The following is a 24,395-nucleotide window of genomic DNA, read 5'->3' as shown; positions in this document are numbered from 1 at the left end:
TTTTATAATTACCATATGTTTTCATGGAACTACATAAATACATAACAATTTTATGGAAGGAAATACAAAATGGTTGTACTGTGCCAGTGATAACAGCAGAGTTAATGTTGTATAGAATGTGTTCAGTTTTTTTCCAAATTAACTTTTTTTTTTCCCCCCGCTTCAACAGAAATTGCCCAAGTTATTGCCTCTTACACAGCAACGGGTCCAGAACAGCTTACTCTTGCTCCTGGTCAGTTGATTCTTATCAGAAAGAAGAATCCAGGTGGCTGGTGGGAAGGAGAGCTCCAAGTTAGTTACTGTTTTTTTGAAATAAAATTCCATGTAAAAAAATTTGTAATTTTTTAATAGTTCAAAATGATGAATGCATCAATGATAAATAATTTTGAAAATGTTCTGCAATTAAGCATTTACAAATAAAATGCCTTTACAAAAATATACATACATTCCAATTCTTTGAACTTTGGAGGACAGCAGGAGGAAGCCATTGTGCCTCATTGTAAGTCAAGGATACCCATCTCACGAATCGGACCCAGCCTGCAGTCCGCTCCCTTGTACATTTTCCTGGAGGCCCTTCAGATATAAGAAAGGAGTGGATTTTAGGGTGTATTGTTTTGGCTGCTTTTGAATCCTCCCAGTCTCATGTCCAGTAGTCTTCTTCATGTGAGCAAAAAAGCAGTTGTCATGTCAGGTTGTGGGGAAAGCCAGCCATGCAACAGGAGTGTATGGGACTGTTGGGTTAAGTGACAGGGTCTACTTGTACGTCCCATTCCAATAGTGACCAGGCATATCATGTGCATTTGGATCAGCTGATACCTGTGTGCACTGTGAAAGCAGAAGAAATACTGGGGTGTGCAGTCCTGAATGTCTTCCTAAGAAACTTTCTAAATTGCTTCAGCCCAAAAGTTTGGCTATCATTTTTGTTGAAAGATTGAGAAGTATTTTACAGCAGTGGTTTTTGTAAGATGGCCACCACTTTTTCAGGTTGCTTAACGAATGTAACAGTGTAGAGTACCAGTTTAATGGCCCCATCTCAGCAACAGCTCAGTTTAATATAGAAGAGTGAAAAGAATGGTGTCTGTTGCAAGCATCAGGTAGGAGCGAGCTTTGGTGTTGTATCAGAAGATAACAGATAATCAAATATTTTAACCAGTTTTTTTTTAAAAGTAGAACATGACAATCTGGAAACTTTGTTTCTCTGTGACTTTCAGTCTTTCAGTGGCAAAGCTCCCCCCCACCCCAGTACCACTGAATGAGGTTTTCTTTGGTTTTGTTTTTTTAACAGGGAATATTACATGAAAAAATGTAATCAGTTTATTTTTGCAATGCAGATGCTTCAACTAACTCAGATTATTTTTTTTTCCACATTATTACCTGCCCTTTTTGCCTTTCCTGGTGATATTTTTTCATCTTTTGTAGAGAAATCATGTTCTAGGATTGCTTTGCTTTTCATTCTCACTAACCTTTATGTTGTTGTTAACTTGTAGCTTTAAAGAGTCTCACGTTAAATTATTTTAAGATAGAAAATAGGCTTCACTGGGCAAGAGCTGTCACAATCACCACTTAGCAGCTAATGTGAGGGTTTTTTAAAAACTAATTTTTGGTTATGTAAATACTTATATGTAGCTTTGGGTACCTTACTATCTTGCATATGGTTTTACAAGTTGTTTTCTTCTTCATTACCAGTCCCCTACCTATTCTTTTCATTCTCCTATTCCAACACTGTAATAGTAGTGCTCCTTTGTTTTGTGAGCACAAAGGCTAATGCAGCAGCATGGTGAAATGGATTGAGGAATTGATTAAAAATAAAAACAGCAACTCCGCCCCCCTGCCTCCAAATAGTGAAATTATGACAAGGTTTGGAGAAGGGTACTAATATTAACTTTTCTTTATGCATTTAACTTCAAAGTGGCAGATTTTTTAGAATTGTATGTACAGTTCAGTTTCAGCCTCAAGTAAGTTTTGATCATACTTGTCTTAGGGGTCAGAGTGAAGGTAAAATAAGGCAAATGTGTTAAGCATTACTTTGCTAGGTTTAATGCAGTTTTCCAGAATATCTTAAAACGAATGATCTAGATACACTTTAGATCAAGTGCTTTCTTTTTCAGTAAAGCAAAAGAGGGAAAGAAGTAGTTAAAGAACAGTATATGTGTTAGATGACTTTTTTTTCACTAAAATTAACATCTATTTTGTTTTTAAAGGCAAAATTCTACATGCCCCAAATTCCAACTTTGTTCTAACAACACAAAAAGAGAATAAGTAAAGTAATTCTTAACATAGACTTAATAGATTTAGAAGCTGAGATTTGATTCAAAGTTTTAGAATAACCTTTCTTTGAGTAAGGATTTATCTTCTGATTTTATTCACGATGAACATCGCAGTTGGCGAAATAACAGGATGCAGTTTCTGTCAAATTCCTATCCTGCTTTGGTAACACAAGCTTTGTCACGCTGGGTTGGACCTGCAGTTTGTCTGTCCCAATATCCTGTCTCTGACAGTGACTCATTGCAGCTGTGTTACAAATGGTAGAGTGCTGCTGTAGGCCAGGTGTAAGGTAACATGCTGCTCTCTCAGCGCACACACACGTGGACCACACACACACTAATACATGTGTGCACCACATTTTTGTACTGATGTTTTCTGATTAGATAGGCATGAGAACATCTAGTGTACTTTCCAAAACCTTAACATCTGTTAATTAGAATCATTTGGACAGTGTCTATCCATATGTATTTGTAGTTGCCAAAGCTTAATTTTTGTTTGATTGGAATCTGGCTTTGGGATTTTGTATTTGAATCCAAAGTTTACCCATTTTTTCTTGCTGTAATCTTTTGCTGTTCTTCTAGCACTTGGTTAATGTGACATGTTTATACTCTGTTGTTTGGGCAGGAGATACTATTAAAAAGTTTAGATACTCCTTCTTTAAAAGAAAAGAGGTCATTTGGATTCTTAATCTCTTAAACTATCACAATCTAGGTATCTATTTAAATGCAATTCTTTGTATAATGAAAAAGCATTTAAATGCTGCCACTCATTAATGCAATAGCTAGCCTAATATTCTAGAGTTATGGTTTAAACAGAATCAGGAGGAATCTGTCAGAAGAATCAGGTTTGTAGTATTAATTATAAAGCACACAAAGTAGGAACACTGTTAAGTGAAAAATCACTCAAATTAGTAGTAAATAAGTACTGTTTAGATATTATAAAGTACTGTTTATATATTATGAAAGCTTACTTAACGGAATAGAAGTGTCATAATATTAAACTATTGCCACAAAATAGCCAACTTTTTCCTTATAAAATGCATTTTTCTTACCCTAAAATAGTCAGCGTGACTGCAAGTAGTTAAAATATTGGCGAAATTACCTTGTCTAAGGATCTATTGATGTATTTAATCCTCTTAAAAGAATTGTTTTTTTACTAGGCACGAGGGAAAAAACGGCAGATAGGATGGTTCCCTGCTAATTATGTAAAACTTCTGAGCCCTGGTACCAGTAAAACTACACCAACTGAGCTACCTAAATCAACAGCATTACCTTCAGGTAAGCAATGCAGTTGCGTTAATAAAGTTGCTTTTGTAATGTGTGTCACTTACAGTAGGACCTCTAAAAGTAATTATGGAAATTCAGTAAGATATTTAGTATCTGTTATACCAGTCACTTTAGTTAAACTCTTCTTTTTTTTTTCCTTTTCTTCTTTTAAATGAGAAATACATACAATTGGTCTGTATGTTTATGATGGTAGCCCCTCAGGTATGAACTGTTGAGTGCTAAAAAGCCGTCTATGACATTATATCTTAAAGTATTCAAATTATCAGTCCTATTTCTTTGCACTACTTGTAGTAGAGGAATTTTTAAAGGTTCAGGATGATCCATGGGCTTAGCAGTTGAGGCACCTCTCATTCAGAACCTTTTGTTTTTTCCTAAGGTGAAGTGTGAGAAAACCACTCAGATGAAGGTGTATTTTTTGTCCTGTATTGCTACTTATTTTAAGGTTTATAAAAGGACGCAAGAGCGATAGACCATTGTATTTTTGAAGCTTTTTGTTACAGCTCCACTACAGGCAGTATCAAACAGTCCTGCTGTCACTCTACTGCAAGGTATAAAGGCAGGCGGAAGACTAAGAACAAAAAGTTTGTTCCTTGTGACTGTTTCAGTCTTGAACCATTTTGGGCTTGTGAGTTGGTATAGTACTAAGTAAAGAGGATTCTTGTCAGTCAAAAACACGTAGAATGCATGTATTTTCTTCCATAAGCCACCCAAAAGACTTGACATGGTTGTCAATCATCTGTTTGGATTTAGTCGAGGGTGGCAGGGGGCAAAAGCTCACTGATTCCCCAGGCCAATTTTTGACTGTCTATCATTAAAATGAAATAAATGTTTCTAAATGAAAAATGGTTGTGAGCATAATTTTTTCCTTTAAATATGTGTGAAGGATTATCATGCAGTTTATGGAACTAGAATAAAATACTGAGGTGTTAGTTTCATGTGTTATTGGTATAAATAAAAGTACCATATCAGAGAAGGCAAATGTTATAAATGGTTACAGTTGGTTCCTTTGATGGTAGTCATAAAGATGCAGAAAATCAGACTTCTATAAAGACTCACAAGTTTGGGTCCTGCAGTTAAAATGGTAACTCAGCATTAAGACACAAACTTTTACAAGGCTATATGATGGGGTTTTGTGGGTTTTTTTAATTATTTCAGGTTTGACAGTCTGGGACTTTTCAAACACACTAATAAAACTTTTTAGTACTTTTTTCATTGCCTAAAGAACATCGCAGTCTTAATGGCATTCATTTTTATCAAATTCAACTTTGTTATAGACCTTTCATTTTGGAGGATGAGAAGAAGAATCTTGTCTTTCCATTATGACAGATGACCTCACTAACTGTGTGGTTAATGTAAAAGGTTAAGAGGTTAATGCTTGAGAAGCATCTTCGTAGCAGAATTATGTTAGTGGGGAGGCATACTGTAGCAAAAGACATGGAAAGCCTGAAGAAAACCATCTAAAAGGGTTGAATAATTCCCAAGGTGGTGCATTATGAAGGGTCTGAGAGTGTGCCATTACTGTCTGGGTTTTGAAGGTGGGGGATCCATCAGAAACTAGTATCATCAAAACCTCTGTTTCTTTTGTCATTTTGTTTTGATGAATATGCTCTTCATCTGCCATACTGTAATGCAAACTGCATGACTTGAACAACCTTTTTTTTTTTTTTTTTTTTTTTTAATTCTGTCGCATGGACACTTTTGCTTTATACTTTGAGGTTTTCCTAATTTCTGACTGCTTTGTGTGTGTTCCCTTCTAAACTTGTGTCATGAACATGTTCTTCCTGGTGTTGAGAAATGAAAAGAACTGTTACTGCTACTTGAAGCTAGTCAGGCATAAGGAAGTTCACAATATAGGAATAGTGGGAAACATGTTTCAACCATTCTGCTTGTTTAAAGAAAGACAACTTTATAGATTGTACTGATCATGAGTGTTGTATGAGAACCTGGATCCCCTCTGCTGTTGCAGTAGGACTAGTATTAATCAATAGACAATCTTTCTAAAAAGGAAACAAATGGCTGAAAAGCGCTGGAGCTCAGAGAAGGTAGGCTATAGCTTGCGTCTGTAGTTAGTAAAGGCTTTTGGAGTTTAAAATAAGTGAAGAACTTTCTTGCTGGGACTACTATAAGAGCTTCCTACATAGGAATAAGGTGTATTCTAAGCTTTGGGACCAAGTGTAAAGAAGATCAGGATGAGGTCACTGCTTCAGGTTCAATTGAGGAGTCCTGTCTCTTCAAGAATTCTCTTAAATTACCTTCCCAAGTTTAAGGTGATTCTCGGGATCCCGTGGGACTGTTTAGATATTCTGATGATACTACTGGACAGCACCAAATTTCATAAAATTCTTTGAAGTAGAAGAGAATGATCTGAATGAAAAATTCTTGAAAGATATTAACTCTAGAATGGGTTACAAATCTGTTAATGTACACATTGTATTAAGGTATGGTCTAGCTTAAATTTTCTATCGTTTTTAATGTTAGTGATAACCTGTAAACCTGTAACAAGAATGCTGTAAAACAGATTCACAGGTCTTTAAAGTGAAATGTGAACATCAATGGTGTTCACACATTTGAACTCGTGTTAGCACAAAACTACCTAAAACAGGAGTACACCATAATATACATTCCTTTAGAAATGCTGGTTTATCTCCAGTATGCCAGGGAAATGTACACTTTGGTTTTTGATATGCTAGCTGTTACAAATGACAGAGTGCCCCTTTTTAAAATTTTTTTTCTGATTTTTTCCCCCTTTTGCAGATAATAAAGCTAAGTATTGAGACATATGCAGAGTCCTGTTAAATGTGGAGTTTATTTGATTATGATCTTTGTGAACAGGCACAAAGTATTAACTAAAAGGAGTTGAATAATTTCTGAAATATAAATTAAAAAAGAAGAGCGGGGCTATTTGACAAATTTAAATAAGTTGCTGGCTGAGTACAAGAATGAAATAAAATAAAATTTTAGGATGAATATAATGGAGAGAACCTGACAGCAAGGTTAAGTAGATAGAAGTCTTCTGTCTCAAGGCAAAATACTAGAAGCCCTGTGACTTGGCATAAGGAAAACATCGGACAAATAGAGGAAATTATATATTTAAATAAACAGTCCTGCTGCTTTAGAGAATTAAGAAAACTGCTCTATTATAATTGAACAGAAGCGGCTGTATTCTGAGAACCAGTCAGAGCTGATGAGTTTCAGAGTAAGGAAATAGAAAATAGACTGCTGGAAGCAGTCCTGTGGTGCCAGAAGGGCAGCCTGAATGGCCGAGGATGCTTTTTATTTTTCTCATCCTTTCCAAGATCTTTGTGTTCCTAACACCTCGGTGGTACTATAAGGATATCACCATTGGCTTTCTCTTGGATTATAGAGCTGTGATGACCATGTCTCGTGCTAAATTAGAAAAGAGTGCCTTTTTCAGGCTTCAGGTAGTGGAACTTAAAGTGTTTCCCAGACTTTCTGTCCATTGATCAGTTCTGGTGGAAAGGATACTTTTCAGAACAGGTTGGTGAGGGTGCAAAATGCAATTTTTATAGATGTGCAACAGATTTGGTGCTTTTATGGGCAAAAAAATATATATATGAAGCAAAAGAGAAGTGTCAATAGAAAGCTAACATCCTTGAAGTGTTTGACTTTTTGCTAAAATTTTAAATTTTTCCAACCTTCTCCTACTGTTGAGCACTTCCAAATAAAAGTATCTTGGGTACAGTTCCAGGCAAGTTATACTGTTCTCAGTTTGCACTGCTGTGCTCTGCCCTCCCTGGTGTGATCCTGACCCCTCAGTCAGCTTACTGAGAGAGCAATGCTCTTAGGAAACTCTTTGGGTTTTTAAATCTTGAGCCAATTTGTTGAGGGCTCAGCTGAACACCAGTACAGGGGCACAGGAGAGAGGGGCAGGACCGTGGCAGGACTGATTCAGATCAGCATAGTGTCTTGGAACTATACTGTGACATGTGTAGTGTTTGTAGTTGGTTTATGCATAGCTTGTTTTGCTTAAACATTACCAGTGCGATAGACCTCTTCCTTTATCTTACAGTGTGCCAAGTAATTGGCATGTATGACTACACTGCACAGAATGATGATGAGCTAGCATTCAATAAAGGCCAGATTATAAACGTCCTTAACAAGGAAGACCCAGACTGGTGGAAAGGGGAGGTGAATGGACAAGTGGGTCTCTTTCCATCCAACTATGTGAAGCTGACAACAGACATGGACCCAAGCCAGCAATGTAAGTGAGCCTCTCTGCTGCCATGCTGTGATTATTTGTGTAGTACTTTAAGATGAAACATGCAGCATTGCTGTGATTCTGCTGTGGTTTGCAGAACTCAAAGCTTCACCACTGCTGCACTTGTCAAAGTCTCTTTGAAGACCTTCTATAATGCAAACCTTATTTTATGTTTGTTTTATTTTTAGTTCCCATCCCCTTTGTAGCATGTTACCCTTTATCATTTTTGCACCATGCTGTTTACATGCCTGACTCATTTTCCTAGCTTGAATTTGCTCATTGTTTTGTTTTGCTTATGTGTTGTTTTCCTCCTTTTTCTAGGAATCATATGTTGTCCATCCCCCACTCAGGCTTGAAAGTCCTCAAAGAGACCCACTATCCCATATCACTGCCCAGAGGGATGATGGGAGATGCAGCCTTGATCATGTGGCTTCCAGCATGATCATCTACTGCCTTCTGAGTAGAAGAACACACTGCAGAGCAGTTTACCTCATTTTACATTAGTTGCATGTAATCGCAATGTTTGAGTTAATTACCTACAGATATAGACGCAAAATTAAAATGAAACAAACAAACAAAAAAAAAACACAAAAAAATCAGAGGATAGTGGGTCCTTTTGTGGCTTTCAGAGTTACCAAACTAATTTTTCCACCTTTGCACAGGTGATTTCAGTAGTTTTAAAATTATTTTTAAATATGTGTTTTAGCCTTTTAAAGGAAAAGTATAAATTAAATTTCTTCATTGCAATTTTGTTTGTGCAAAAAGACCCACTATCAAGGAATGCTGCATGTGCTATTAAAATTGTTCCAAATGTCCATGAATTTGAGACTTTATGTATCTTTCTTTTTTATTGTTCACTTGTCCAGTGTTGTCAATATGTCTTCTTTTTTTTTCTTTTTTTTTTTTTTTTAAATTACAAAAGAACAGAAGGAGTTAAATCAGTTTAAGGAACTTTAAATGTGCCCAATTACAGATAAGGTATTTTGTTGTAGTTATTGTACTGTATGTATCAGGTGTTCCTTGTTGAGTGTGTAATACATTGCGGAGAGAAGAAATTAACTTCCTTCCAATGCAAGAGATATTAACCTTGCATAATGATGTTATCCCACTTATGTTAATTTTATTTTGCACATTACAGTTAGAAAACACCCTGGTGTGTGTCTGTCTCAGATGTTTCATTTTTTGCATTTTCATATTAGAAATCAATAGAATGCTACATTCATGTGGGATTTGAGAATTAACTTCTTTATTTTCATCTTGGTTACATGAAGTTTCATTTCTCATTTTTGCTTTCTTATGACTATGGAACAACACATTTTGAACAAGTAATTTTCCTGACAAGAAAGAATGTATAGAAATATCTCCCTGCAATTAATTTCCAATGTTTACATTTTTTTAAACTAGACTGTGGAATTTATACAAATTAATATTAAATGGAGCTTACAGTCAAGTTTATGTAGTAGGTGTGCTGTAGCTAAGCCATGTTTGTCTTTCCAGCATTAGTTGCAAGCTCTTGATGAAATGCCTGGTGCTGTCAGTGCAGAAAACCCTCTCTTCCCAATGCCTCAAGCACAATATAGCCATTTTACTAATTACTTTGCCATTTAGTTATGTTCTGGTTTATGTATTTCATTTTTTTCTAAATTTCATGCTGGCAGTGTTGTAGTGTTTCTAATCCTACCCCATCTCCCTCCTTCTGACCCGTCATGCGGTGCAAAGAACAAGTGAAGCTCCTTATTCAATTGCACTTCAGTATTTCATCAATATGAATGTAAATTATATAAATATATAAAAACCTGCAGCTTTAACAACTGTAATACAGCCTTTAAAATTAGTTACATGTATAGATAATTAAATTCTTCATATAAAAGATAGACTAAAATGTGTTTGTTGTCTTGTTGCTGTGTACACACAGAGTTCACCAAGTGGCATTAGTGCATGTAATGAGTTTGCCACCAGAACAGCCTGAAGCCCACCTGTTTAATTTCAGAATGACACTTGTCTTGTTTCTTTGAATATTATTTCAATATAATTACTCAGATTGATCATGATTTTCTGCAACCTTTTGCACCTTTCTTTCTCTGTTCAGTGGTTTCTACATGTTACAAATCAGTTGATATTTTTTGACACTATACTGGTAGATGAATTAAGTATTCTTTGTTGTTTTACCATGGGTTTATGTTGACTTAGGCTCTGTGTTTTATGCCAGAAGCTCTAGTCTTAAAACATGCAAAATTGCACAGATTTTCTTTCCTTTTAGGGTAGTATTTAACATGCACAATTTTTTCCTTTACCACTCTGCCATATAAAAACCAAAAAATAATTTTCTTCTCCATCATAGCCACTTGCTAAAAAATATGCTGTCTGGTATATGACAGAAATTGAACAGAATGTAATACCTGTAAATTTCAGTGCCCATTGTTTTGCTTACTGAGGATGATGTAACCAGATTTTCCTCCACTATTTCAATATTTCGTGCATTAAAATGTTATTTTAATGAACGGATATCTCCATTTTCCCATAATGAGCTGTTGTGTTGAAAGATTTATAACTTGACTAAAAGCATTTGTCCTAAGGGACATTTTGGTTTTTATGACTTCAGGCCAGAAACATACTTCCTCTATATATTGAAATATTGGCAATACTTTGGAAATAGGGGATTCAGATGCTGCTTTTTTTCCCCATTACTTCAAGTGAGAAGAAAAAGAACCCTATTATAATAATCTGCAGGCTACATGTTTTCTAACATGCTTCTTAAAAATGCTGAAAGTGATGTCTCATAAAAGATTTTCAAAATCACAGCACCCTAAAAGTCCTGGGGTCAGTTTTCCAGTGAAGTGAAAACAACAGCCTGAAGTTGTCCCTCTGTAGACACCCACCCACCCACCCACATTTAAAATGTCCTAGACAAAGATATTCAAACCATTGTGGCTTATATTGACATACATTGTTGAAATACCTATAATGTTTATTTACTCAGTTATTAAAGTTCTTAAGTGTACTTCTATAGCTTGGCATGGTAGTGTTTAATCTTCCTCATAATCAGTGATTTCCCCTGAGTAGCAGGAAACAAGATATTGCACTTACTCTTTCTTACCTGTCTGGATTTTTGTTTATATATATATTTATGAGAAAGGGAGTATGAAAGCAATTCTTTAATAAAGAAAACTGATTATATCCATCAAAAAGAGTAGTTTTCCAGGGTTGTGTCTCAATCCAGTTTTGACCCTCTCCGCTCCTTGCTGGTTCATCTGAAGAGACCTTTAGCCACCTAAGGCACACGGTCCCCTCCCAAAGCCACAGATCCAGACTGCAGCAAGCAAACCTATTTCCAAAAGAACGCTTGCCTCTTGTCATGGCAATGTGCCCACACTCTTGTTTCTTCGGTCCTTGAATTTGTGACTGCAAAGGCAACACGAATCCCAGTCAAGGCTGAAACAAGACTTGCATAGACAAAAATAAGAAACCATTCACATGATTTTCGATTTAATCTGTATTTTAAGTTAACATTAAGCAAAAGAGCAGTCTCACTGCTGCCTAGTCAATTGAATGCATTCTTTATATTAACTTTCCTGTGCCAAGTACCTTCTCCCTTTGCACAGGAGCTGTCACTTGAGGGATGTAGAGGAGACTGGATTTAGAGACCACTCCAAGTGGTGGTGGGCTTTTTTGTTCACGGTTTTTCTGCTTACCTTGAGAAGAATGTCCTCTGTATTCGGCTGCTGAGAAAGAATTCCCATGGATATTCTTTTGGGGAATTTGTTAATATCAATTCCAGTGCTTTAAATCTGTCCAAGACATCTCGGAGTCTGAAATGTGGGTTTATCAAGAACACTTTGCTTTATATTCAAAATCAGTTTTATTTAAATCTCAATTCTTTTGGCACTTCAGTGGCATCTCTTTCAGTCCCAGTGAGCTCACTGAACACATTTTAAAATGGCCTATTACCATAACCTTCCAGCAAGGCAGCAAAATAACTGCATGTTCTGGTTTTGTTCTCTGGTTTTAAAGCAGTTCTTTTTAGTTCTTTGTGATTATTGACTCCAGCTATTTAACTTCTTGTTAAATAGCTCCTTATATGCAGTCCTCTTCTGATTACAATAAATGGCTTATTTTTAACTTTTTTTTTTAGACAACTTCAGTAAATCCAGGGACAACATATCTCAAATATTATTTAATCAGTTGAATTGCAAGCTAAGTGCATGTACACAGACAACTGGATAACAAGCTGCTACTTAGCTAAATAGAGCGCACTGCAGTGACCTTTTGATTCCAGACCCTGAAAGAATGTTTTCAGAAGGTTGTCCTGGATGCAGTTAAAAACGTAAATTATTTTCACAAAGACTTCATTTCCCGCATGTAGACTTTATGGGCTTTTGTACTTGTTGTTTGATAGCTTGCAAAGGAGTACTTTACCATGAATAAGGAGTCATTTTGAGTTATTGTCCATGTGAGGAGAAATCGTGAGAGTTATCTTAACTATCTGGCATAACCTAGTAACGTTAACAGTGTGTGTAAACATAACTCTGATACACGCGACAAATTTCTGTAGCTTGTTACTACAAGTTTCACAGCTGTTTTGTTCCCCTCCCCTTTCCATACGTCTTAATTTGGAATCTTCTTTAAAAAGAACAAAATCTGAGAAGTAACCCTGTAGCCCTGTAGTGCTCCTCCTCAGCACAAAAATTCAGATTGCAATGTCTGCGTAGAGCTGGAAACTAATTTGAATCAAACCTGTAACTCTTCTTCTGTAACTTTTATTAATCCTGTGGAGCAACACAGAATAAGAAGTCAGATTTTAAAACAAATTTAATCTTGTTTAATTAAGCATTTCATAGAAAATGTAGCTGTTAGTGTCTAAAGCTGGAAAGATGTTTATACCCGAGATAGCTGTCCTACAGCAAGTGGGCATAGAGCTTTTAGAAGGTGTTGGATTCCCTGTGGCCTTGATCACAGGATTTAGCTCCATTTTCTAGCACAAGTTTCTCATTTGTTTCTTCGTGCCCTACCTACCTTTTTGAGTCTGACCCCTTGGTAGCAGCTGGCCCTAGCAGCAAGAAGGAAGCTCTGTGCCTATATGCCATTCAGTTCCTGACTTCTGCATTTGGTCTGTCCAGGTACCAGCTTTCACCCACAGAGTGCTGATCTGATGCTGCCGGCTCAGCTGAGTACCCACCAGTGGACAGCTGTGAACTGGTGCCAGCGCTAGCGGAGTGCTAGTCTGAACTGGACGCAAATCAGTGCCACAGATAAAGGTTTTCTGTGTCCTGGCCTAGATGGCTGAAACTGGATTCATGTTTTTCCATCACACTCATCTCTGCCAAATGCAGTTTTCTCTGCTGAATTGTTTCATATGTTGGAGTAATTCTGGGTCCAGATGAGTGTTACAATCATCTGGTTTGATTCCTTCACTTTAATTTTTTTTGTGGCGGGGGGGAAGACCTGAAGCCAGGAAAGATGGTGGCTGGAGGTCTGCCCGAGAAGGTGAAAAAATAAAATGTTGTTTGTTAAAAGGTTTGAACTTTTAGAATACTACATTTAGTTACCACATTTCTGGTTCCAAGTGAAGTAACCTGTACAGCATCTTTATTTTTGCGGAAGACCACGTAAAATGGACTGTGCAGTTCCTTCTGCTTGGATCTGTGGCTGATGCTCTTGACTGATTTGCTGTTACTGTACAGTAAGTGGTCAGGGGCTCAAGATAGGTCCTGGGTCATAATTCAGAGGTGAGATTTAAAGTTACCTGATGTGATGTTAAACAAGTCCAGGAGTTGGTTAACTCAGCCAATTTATATTTTTAGATGCATCCATGCTGTCACATGTAGGATTTTATTCTCCCCAAGCAGATTCTGGAAAGGGAGTAGTAGACATGTTCTGTTTTTTTCTGAAAGGACTTAGTAGGTTTCCCTCCCAACTGTCTCACCTGTTTTCCCCTCCTTCCCTTGATTGAATATGAAAACTTTTTTTTTTTTTTCACAGAAAATAAGGTATTAACCTAAAACGCTGCATAAACATTTTGCTATTGCAAAATGAAGATGGTGGTAGTGTATCACAAGTGTATGTTGTTGAGGACTATGCTCCAGCATGTTCTAAAATTAAAAAAAAAAAAAAAGGAAAATGAAAATTGTTATGAAAGATCCTTGAGTTTGTTGCTTGGCCTGTGTGGATTGGCAGTGGCAATCTGTCCGCCTGATAATAGCTGACTGGTGCGAACAGGAGGAGGAGGCACATGTGTTAGTGGTGACTGGTCTTGGCAAAAATGAAGTAAGACTTAATATTTTGCAAGTGGCACTTGCCAGACTTGTTTCTAGATCCTACTTCCATCCGTCTCGGAGGGAAATGCTCTGCTCTAACAATAAATGGACATACTAGTCCAGTTGAGAAATTCTAAACATGCTGAAATTGTTGAAAACAGCTGTGAAATGGGATTTTGCATCACAGAAGCTTGAGATGGAGAGATCTGTTTGATTACCAGACTCTGTGCTGTCCTCAGCAAAAGCTTGAGATAGTTATGGGAGATTAGTGGTTGCATCTGAAGCTAGTTGATAAGAAGACTGAACAGTGAATGCTGTAATTCATCTGAGTGAAGGAATGCTATCATGGTGTGCTGTTCCTCCCTGCTTAAGGTTTTGGAGGAAAACTGTGACATAATTTTTTACTGTTTCTGGTTCCCTATAATAGAACAGATTCCTGTCTACTGTGATCTTGTCATTACAGACTGGGCCAGCATGAGGTTTTCAGTGAAATCTGGCAGTTACGTTGTTTAGAAAATCTCCCCAGATTAGAAGAAATCAGAAGTTGTGCCTATGTACGTAGATTAGCGAATTCCAGAGCAGAACCTTCCTTCTGAAAAAGCAACACCTCTTGCACATTGCTTTCAAGCTTAGTGGTTAGCTTGTAAAACCTGTATTTTCAGGGCTGACTTTGTAAGGAAAAGGAGCAACGCGTTTACCTCTTAGAATGATATTTGAAATTATTTTTTACATTTCTGGAGTCCCTTAATCCTACAGGTCCTATGGTGATAGGAGGAGGTCAAAGCACAGATTTCTAGTTACAGCATTTGTACGTTGGTTCTGTAAGTCCAGATGAGAGTAACCAGTCTGGTGAGTGTGTGCAAATGCCTCTGCTTGGGGTCGTACTGATTATTCAATTAAAGGGCAGACATTTGCATATTCACAGTACTGTGAACATACCAAGTTAGCTCTTGTGATTTCCCCATTCTTTTCTGAGTTTACTAGATTGTAGCTAAGGATTCAAATTCAGCATCTTCCAGATGGGATCCAGCACTCTACTTTCTCAGAGCAGGAGAGAAAATATGAAAGAATGGGACACTCAGTAACTGAGACGACAAATGCCAGTGCCTGATTTTAAGTAGCTGAATGGCTGCATGCATGAGGGACTATCTGTGTGCTTTAAGTTAGAAACATTAACCAATTCTACACTGAGGTAAAATCCTGTACTTTACCCATGGCAGAGCTTTCCCATCTGTTGGTGGAAATGTCTGATATCAAGTGCACTTTCTAGCCCCTAGCAGGAGTCTCTTTTAGCGAATGGAGTTCATGAATGATATTATTACAGCTGCAAGTGGAATTCAGATGTTCATAAAAGTACTTTGCACAGTACTTTGGTGTCCATGAAAAACTAGCTAGAGCCCTATGGCCTGACATTTCCACTTGCAAAGGAACCCAGTTCTTCTTTGGTGTTTTTAATACAAAGACAAGAAAAATTTTTGTACTTGTGCACCTCATGAAGAAAATCCCCTATCAGAAAAGTGTCTCCTGCATGTTCTGCTCAAAAGAAGGAAGCAGGCTATTTTCCCAAATACTTAGTGTTCAAAAGTAGACTATTTGTTGAAGTTCAGAGTAGCCCATTTACATCTGAGTTGGCTGGCTGTCAAGCTAGCTGCTACAGTATATTACAATTCAAAATGTCAAATGCTTCCTCTAAAAGGTTGGTGGTTAGAAACCACACTTCAAACCAAGGTCATCAGCATCTTTGAACAGTAAACTTCCCCAGTCTCTAGAGAAAAATAATTAAACACTTTGTTCACTTTTAATGAAGCTGATAGTGCATGGGGAGAACTAGTTCTGTTTGTTAGACCTCTGATTTACATGATAACTAAGAAAATGCTCTAAAAGCAGCCATTTATTAAACAGAAATGAAACTTTTGGCTTTTGAAATGTGCCTAGTGCTTTGACTATTTTGGCATAAAATTCATAATTCTCAAAACCTACTTTTTATTTCAAGCAAAATTTCAATTGCATCTTCTAAAGAACTGCAATGTACTGTATCTCAAAGGAGCGTTATCAATATGCTTATGCTTCCAATCTGATCTGTTTGCAGCTTCTTAATCATAGAGGAAACTACCTTGACTGTTTGTATCTACTTCCCCGTCCCCTCCTCCCCCCCAAGTCAAATCTATCATTACCTTTTCAGGAGCACAGATTAGTTGAAACAGCAGTTGAAGGTAGTCCATGGAAAACTTAATGGTGGTACATGCAGACCTTGCTAGTGGCATAGTGCAGAATCAGCTCCTGAGTTATATTCAGGAAGCTAAAAACGCAGTAAATCCTATCTAACTATTGACTTTATATGCAGAGAACTGAAAGAGTTGTCAGGGGTGTGATGTGATTAGGAGACGTAGTGGTTCACTTTTTGAAAGCGTATGCGAACATCTGATCTAAAAACATCCCTGTCGGGTCTCAGTAGGTTGGTGTCATTGTTGATGCTGGTGCACAATGTAAAAAAACGCCTTGACCATTTTAAAGCCTGTGAAGTGAAGGTCCCCTTGAATATTTTTCAGTCAGAATTTTTTCCATAAGGAGAGTTTGTTTCAATGGGGAATATACTGAATTTGCCCATACTTTGCTGAGGAGTTGGGGAAAGAATTAAACTGAAGAATTTTGATCGTGTAGAAATAGTTGTAAATACCGCATTTTTAAAGCAAAATGTTTTCAGCCTGTTTGAAATCACCTTTGCTTTTTGAAATGCATTTTATTTTATGCAGAAAAGTAATAAAAATAGTTTTAAAAGTGAAACAAGAAGAAAACATTGTGTCTGCCAGTCTTAGAATAATTTAATTAAGCTCAGCTTAAAAATACTGGCTTACAGAAAAAATTGTAATTAAATGTTCTGTTCTAATTCAGAATAGAAAATAAAATTTGGATTCTAGAATTTACACAAAAATTCTAGCATCTACACAGGATAAACACAAGGGAGGTGTTTTGCAAAAATTAAAGGACAAGACTGATGGAAGATGAGTTCTTCATTAGAAAGTTTTCCCATGCTTTTAAAGATAAAGGAGAACAATAATCAACTCCTTTGGCTTGGCCTATACATTAGTGAACTCTGTGGAGCAATCTCCACTGACCTTTATGTGTTCTGGCTCAAGTCCTTCAAAAATTTAGAAGCAATTTTTAAATTGAAGTGCGAGGAAGTAAATAAGCTCTGCATTACCTTCTTGATTAGGATGCCTGCTTTGACTAGAAGGATAAAGGCAAATCTTGAATTTAGAGTATCAATAGAATGAGGGCTTATATATAATTCCAAAGTGCCCATCAGAGCATTAAGGTCACTATAGCACTCTTTCCTAATTCTGTTCCCTTGTAGGATACCTCTACATTTTCTTTGGCAGTAATACCAGATGAAGTCTTTGCCCCCTTTTTTGTTAACAGCCATCCATTTGGGGATTTGTTTTACAGTGTGGCTCCAGTTGATTGACACAACTAAAGGGGACAGCGAACTTCAGAGTGAGGTTGGAAATGGGCAGGTAGCGGTGAGGGGGTCTTTAAAGCTTTGCCACCAGAGAAAAGTTAGCACTCAGAAATGGCCTTGATTTTAAAAAAAAAAAAAAAGTGTTAAATACAATGTTTTGAGTCACTAAGAGATGAAGCATTGTTAGCATTGTGCCATTACTTGTGAATAATGATTAAGTGAACTGACCAGGCAGTGGTTACTGTTCATTAGGTGTTACTTGAACTGCTACAGATCTAAATCAATTTGCAAATGACCGTAAGTAAAATCTGGGATCCTTTTGTGTTTTCCAGGGTGTGCAGACTTGCATCTTCTGGATATGTTGACACCTACTGAAAGAAAAAGGCAGGGATACATCCACGAGCTCATTGTCACAGAAGAGAACTATGTAAATGATCTGCAGTTGGTCACAGAGGTAAGAGGGCTCAGCAGCTTTAGAAGCAGGTTTTAATCACTCATCTTTTTAAAGTAAATCAATAATTTCACTGTGCCAACTCATTTTATATCACTGCTGTGTTTGACTTCCTAGGGATGATCTGTATTACATTTTCATATCTATGTCTATATAGATATATAAATATATTTGCATGTGTGTATGGGTGCAACTAATGTTAAGCCCTTGTGTTACCATCACCAAAACAGTGATGTTTAAAGTATCATCCTAGTAAACCCTTTTTGCTCCTGATTTTGAATGTTTATTTCTTGTGTAGAAGTTCTTAAAGCTTGAAGCGCATTTTCCACATTCACAGTGGCACTCAGTTATCACTTACTGTGATTTTCTTTAAATGTTACAAGGTGCATCTCTTGTGTGGAAAAAAAGGGAATTAATACAGGCAACTGACAGACAATTCTTCTGACAGAAAAGGAAAGCCCTTTTTTGAAAAAGAGGTCAAGATATTAAAACCTGAGGTGCTATGAGATAAATCAGAACTTCCATAAAAGAGTCCAAAGTAAAATGTGTTTTCAGTTTTATTATCAAAGTAATCCTGGGATATTTTGCAGGAGACCTCTGACTAAAATTTCCACGTTTCAGACAGATTATCCAGGTCATAATTAACACCACCAACACAGATGTAGAGTATTCTCTTTTAAAGCCATACACCACTCACAAACGTATTATCAGGGAGCACTATGGATCTCTAGGGCACAGCGCATGTGTGAAGTCTGTTCCACTGAGTGTCAAGTGCTACTCTGATGTAAAGTTTTCTCACCTCCAGACTAAGGATATAAGCATCATCAGTCTTAGTCACTTTGATTATACTTACCGTATACTTTCTAAATTGCTTAATTTTCTGAATCTATAGATCTTCCAGAAACCACTAATGGAATCTGAGCTGCTAACAGAAAAGGAAGTTGCTATGATTTTTGTTAATTGGAAGGAGCTGATTATGTGCAATATAAAACTACTGAAGTAAGTTTTTTTTTTTTCCCCCATACTTAGCAATAACAAAATCATGGGCCTCTCCCCCCGATTCTCCTTTTAGCTGCATGAAAATATTTGCTACTTATGCAAGTAGTAACCAAAAGGGCTACGCATTTTTCCTTGTTGGAAAAAGCAAAATATTAACAGTGTTTGCTATGACTTACTGTTGTTGTTGAGAAGAGTCCAGCAGTTCTTTGCTGAGTCAGTATTTGCACTTACTTTGCTCTTGATGTACGTGTGTTCCAGAAGGCGAGATCAACCTCTCCTGAAGATTACTGCCTGCCAAGGCTACCCAAAGTCCTGTCGTAGACTTTTACTTCCTCTGTCACAGCCCATACACAGCTCCAGTCCTATTATCTGTCAGTGCAAAACTGGGCACAACAACCTCCTCCCTTATCAGTTAGCTGATGCATTCCTTCAGTTATTGTAGGCTTATAGCACCTGAATGACCTGTTTTGTGAGAAGCAGTGCCAGCAAAGCCTGGTTTCCTATGGATTTGTGTGCGGTGTACCCTACACCTTTCCTTCTAAAGTCTCCAACTACTGCAACCCCAACTCTCTACCATGAAACTCCACGCAGTGCAAGTATCCTTATTTCTCCCTTCATTCTCTGTGGCCTCTGATGAATTCAGTTCCTTCCTACTTGCATCCTTCTCACCCATCCCTACTGCTTCTGCAAGACACAGTAAATGCTGTGGCTGGTTTGGAAGCACGTGCACGCAGGTTGCTCATGTGGTCATTGCCAGAGAAACCGAGTGAGGATTGAGTTAAAACTGCATCTTCATAAGCAAAAGGATTAATAAAGTTCCTTTTTTTGCTACTGAGCTGCTGATTTTGGTTGAACTTACTGAGATTTTATAACTTTGAGATAGCTCGTTTTTTGTAAAATGTATTTGAAAATGGCCCGCAAGTTGAAAAGTTTTGGCAGTGATAGGACAAATGCAGGCAGCTCAATGACAATAAACCTCCTTTCCTTAGGAAACCAGGAAACTAGAAGTATCTTTGAGCTTAAAGTAGTGGTAAGGTTTTTATCCCTCATTCATAGGCATATCTGTTACTCTCTCTCAAAACGAATAGAAAAAGAACTACATTCCTTTTTATATTGTATCTGATCTGGCATTGCATTATGTTAATGTCAAATAACAGTTCGGTTACCACAAGAGGGAAAAATGTTGGCTGAAGGTGCAATCTTGATTATTGTATTCTTACAATAGGCAATAAATCTTGTGGCTGATCTATTTCTTATTCAGGGGTCTCTTTTTTTCAATAATGAATAAGAATCAAACCATTTATTTCATAAATAAGAAATCATTCTTTAGTGGTCTGCTTATAAAACACACATGACTTTTTCATGTTTAGAGCTTTGCGTGTGCGTAAGAAGATGTCTGGAGAGAAGATGCCAGTGAAAATGATTGGTGACATACTGACAGCTCAGCTGCCACACATGCAGCCTTACATTCGGTTCTGTAGCTGCCAGCTCAATGGGGCAGCGCTCATCCAGCAGAAGACAGATGAAGTCCCTGAGTTCAAGGAGTTTGTTAAAGTAAGAGAAGAAGCAAGCGCCATGAATTTTGTACACTGTAAATTTAGCTCATCATTTTGCTAATTTGCAAAACATAATCTCCCACAGTGCTCTGTGTTGGGCTAGAATGAAGAGTCCTCAGACTTAAGCACTCATTGAAGGAATACATTTTGTCAAACAACTATAGAGCCATAAAATACTTTGTTTAATAATGGTTTTGCTGTAAAATGCTGGGACAGTAAGAAGAGGCCCTTCTCTTGTACAGGCAAGGCAGGTAAAAAAATATGTTGTAAAACTGCAAGAAATTCTGTTGCACTGACATTGTGATCTAAGAACAGATTTAGCTGAGGCATGGTGTTCATTTGTTGCCTTACCTTTTCCTTTCTTGGAGGAGCTCATTTTGCAGGGTTTTAAACAAACTGACTAACACCATTTTACCTCTCTAATGTTTCAGAGGTTAGCAATGGATCCTCGCTGTAAAGGAATGCCACTATCAAGTTTTCTACTAAAGCCTATGCAACGGGTAACAAGATACCCACTAATAATTAAAAATGTATGTTCTTTTGCAAAGATGATGTTTTTGATGCTGCTTTGCTTATAGCTTAATTACAGGGTAGTTTCCCTATTTGTGTCAAGCTTTGTCACTGTTAGATATCTGATGTGCTAGGGAACATGGGCCATCCTTTTATATTTGATCACACTAGAGAAAATGTGGTGACTCATTTGGCTTCAGCAGAATGACTCAGTATTTCATTAGAAAGAGAGGTGAAACTTGCACACAAAGAACCAGAAGGCAGTAAATGCTGAATGAAAACTTTAAAATTCAGATAACAGGAGTAACGGGTCAATCTTATGCTCATCTTTGCCTTTTTCCACAGTGTCGTTTCCTCCCCATAGTCTGGTAAATGACTTTCAGTGTGTAAGCCTGAATGCCAAATTGTTGCAAGTCACCTTACTACGCAGCTTACGTTGCTGGATAACTTACAACCCTTTCCTAACTTTCATTTGTTGCCTAACGCTTACGATCCTGAATAATGCTATTGAACTTGGCCCAAGACTTTCACAGGAAAGAATTATAAATTGGATGTTTGCATTTAAGAGATTCCTTAAACAGTCATGGTTATACTTCTGTATATGGCTGGAATTTGCACGCTTATGTCCAAAGAGTGAGCAGTGTACTGATGCAAAGGCTCTGCAGGCAGGCATTCATTTCAACTGTTCACAAACAGACTGTGAGTTTGTCTCCTATTTTTCATGTTTGTCAAGGAGGAAAAGAAATTTGGAACATACTGGCTGGCTTTCATGAAAATAAAGAAATAAAACAGAAATATAGGGCTGACAATATGAATGCATTTTAACTGCAGATAAGAGAAAAGGCTAATGTATTTTATTTATCTGTAGATAATAGAAAACACTCCTGAAAACCACCCTGACCACAGTCACTTGAAGCACGCTCTTGAGAAAGCAGAAGAATTATGTTCTCAAGTAAATGAAGGCGTGCGGGAGAAGGAAAATTCAGATAGGCTGGAGTGGATCCAGGCTCATGTTCAGTGTGAAGGCCTGTCAGAGGTAAACAAAATGCTATCTAGAGTAACACAAATGTGGGCACACTTCTCCACCGGTCGGGAAGAAACCATGGCTCACTTATGGCACTGCATCAGGGGACAAACAGTGTAATTAATCAAGTCATATAATCTTCAATCCTTTGTTTTCATCTTTCTTTGGCTTCCTTTCACTCCTGCACGTGATCCTTTTTGCTGCTCGTGTTATTGCCTTCTACATGATAAATGATGCTTTTGCTGCCTGGCTCTGGACTAGTATCAAGTTCAATGCTGCAATTTCCAGCTACGACTTTCTGGTTTGATAGCTCTTTATAATACAGAGGTTATTGTGCTGCTGTGTCTCATCCTGAAGCTATACCTGACCATCCTGGAGTGCTTTAAAACTCATTCACAGAAAATATTTTTTGTGATAAAACTGTGTGTACATTTTGAAAACTCGAGAATACTGATCAAGTGTCACTCAAGACTTTATAGAGAGAATCACTACCTCCCATTACATACTGTTTTTTAAGGTAACATGCTAAGTTTCTCTACTGAAACTATAATGAAAATATTGTGTTGGTATGTCCTGCAAAAGCATGGAGGATATTTTGATGGCCTCCCTATTATTGGTGAAGATAATAGAGGCAGATAGGTCACAACTTGATTTTCAAAGTATACATTGAGTGTTCAGTTCTAGAAGATAAAAAAGTAATAAGCACTGGTTGGTTTATAAACTGGAAAAAATTGCATTTCATCTTATAAAATCTAACTGTTTCAGGGGAAGGACATGTATGGCAATGTCAGAAGGCTCAAAGATACATTCAGCTGTCTTACAACTACTACCTGAAGGAAGATGGCTGCTTTTATCTTCTGTACATGATGTCTGGCCCTAGAGCACCAAAAATATTACCTGAAAGACCAACTGGCTGCTTTCTGACACAGTAACGCCAGTAGCAGCAGCCTTGAATCTGTGGCAAGGAGCAATCCAGCCTTCCCCCAGTCTGAGGTGTTTCTAATCTGTAAAGGGAGCCACTCCAGATCTAGCTGCCCAGCCAACTAGGATGGCAAGAACTGTACCATCACCTAGTGAAAATAAACCTGAAAATCACACTTAAGGAAAGGGCAAGCCTCTACTCATCTGGTAACAACCTCCAGATGAGTCTTAAATTCTGCCAGTTCCAGCCAGTGGTCAGCAGCTGTCCTCTAACTCCAGGTATTGTGGGTACATGAAGACAGGCTATCTGCAGTTCCTTTGGTATGTTTTAATTGGTGAAATTCAAACAAAATTCAGAAATCCAGGCCTTGTTAAGAAAGCTCAGCATTTGGAGAGGCCACTTGCATAGCTACTACTAATCCAGGACAAGTCATCATCAGCTCGGTTCCACTCACAGAGATGCATGCATGTGGCAGAGAAACTCAAAAGGAGGCACAAATGCTTTTGGCTTCTCTCTGACTGTCCAGGCCATGCCCTGTGCAACTGATGGGCTGCCTTAAAGTTAATTTTCATGTGGCCTTTCTATGACTTGCACTGCTTATCATGCGCAAGGTAGAGACATTGCTCTTCATCCCTGTGACACAAATTGAAACCAATGTCAGGACTCAAAACTATATTTGATCTCTTTCAGGGGAACCTCGATTGTTTTACTTTATACAGTGCGTTGTTGTTCTTCTTCTACTTTTCGCAGCAACTCGTATTTAATTCTGTTACAAACTGCTTGGGACCACGCAAGTTCCTGCACAGTGGAAAACTCTATAAAGCCAAGAGTAACAAGGAACTGTATGGCTTTCTGTTCAATGATTTCCTCCTGCTGACTCAGATCATAAAACCTCTTGGCTCTTCTGGCACAGACAAGGTCTTCAGCCCCAAGTCTAATCTGCAATACAAAATGTACAAAACTGTAAGTACCGCTCTTAAACGGTGACTAAGATGGCTATACGCTAACAGTGCATATAGCAGGCAGCAGCTCCCATATTGGGTGTGTAAGCAATAGCCTTTATATAGAAGAGGTTTGAAAGCTTTGGCATATGCTGGGGATTCCAGGGACTGATGGTGAGAAAGCTGGTTGTTTGCTTTAGCGAGATAAGAAAAGATGCTTTTGAAGTTTTGCTAAAACAACCTCTTCAGCAAGAGGTCACATGTATCAGGGAGTGATGGGGACAGTAGTGTTTGCTGCTCTGTGGGAAAGGAGAGATTGCTATACTTCATGAGGCTGCTTGCTTACTTCAGGAGAAGTGTTCCCAGACTCTGGAGGCACCTATATCTTTGATAATAAGAAAATTTTTTAAAATGACATACGTGAAGAAAGATGGGAGGCAGGCAGAAGGGGAAAGATACTGCAGCCACAAGATAAATCTGTTGTGAATTGCTCTGTGTTGAATTCATC

General features: G+C 37.7%; 1 protein-coding gene across 6 annotated transcripts in view; it reads left to right on the top strand.

Moving 5' to 3' along the window:
• ITSN1 (intersectin 1) overlaps positions 1–24,395 on the top strand; it is a 147,322-nt gene that overhangs the window by 110,282 nt on the left and 12,645 nt on the right. For 3 of the 6 annotated variants that reach the window (XM_052794726.1, XM_052794722.1, XM_052794723.1), the window contains 9 exons: positions 170–291; positions 3,425–3,542; positions 7,582–7,773; positions 17,817–17,938; positions 18,828–18,934; positions 20,305–20,488; positions 20,922–21,020; positions 21,869–22,036; positions 23,637–23,909. In XM_052794726.1, coding sequence (XP_052650686.1) covers positions 170–291; positions 3,425–3,542; positions 7,582–7,773; positions 17,817–17,938; positions 18,828–18,934; positions 20,305–20,488; positions 20,922–21,020; positions 21,869–22,036; positions 23,637–23,909 — 1,385 coding nt within the window. Of the gene's footprint in view, positions 1–169; positions 292–3,424; positions 3,543–7,581; positions 7,774–8,091; positions 10,272–17,816; positions 17,939–18,827; positions 18,935–20,304; positions 20,489–20,921; positions 21,021–21,868; positions 22,037–23,636; positions 23,910–24,395 lie in introns of those variants that run through there. The other 3 variants (XM_052794724.1, XM_052794725.1, XM_052794728.1) reach the window with 2 other exon arrangements.

This window comes from Harpia harpyja, chromosome 8 (assembly GCF_026419915.1).
Source record: "Harpia harpyja isolate bHarHar1 chromosome 8, bHarHar1 primary haplotype, whole genome shotgun sequence".
Lineage (NCBI taxonomy): Eukaryota > Metazoa > Chordata > Aves > Accipitriformes > Accipitridae > Harpia > Harpia harpyja.
The sequence above is the reverse complement of the archived record's forward strand: the minus strand, read 5'-3'. Positions and strand labels throughout refer to the sequence as shown.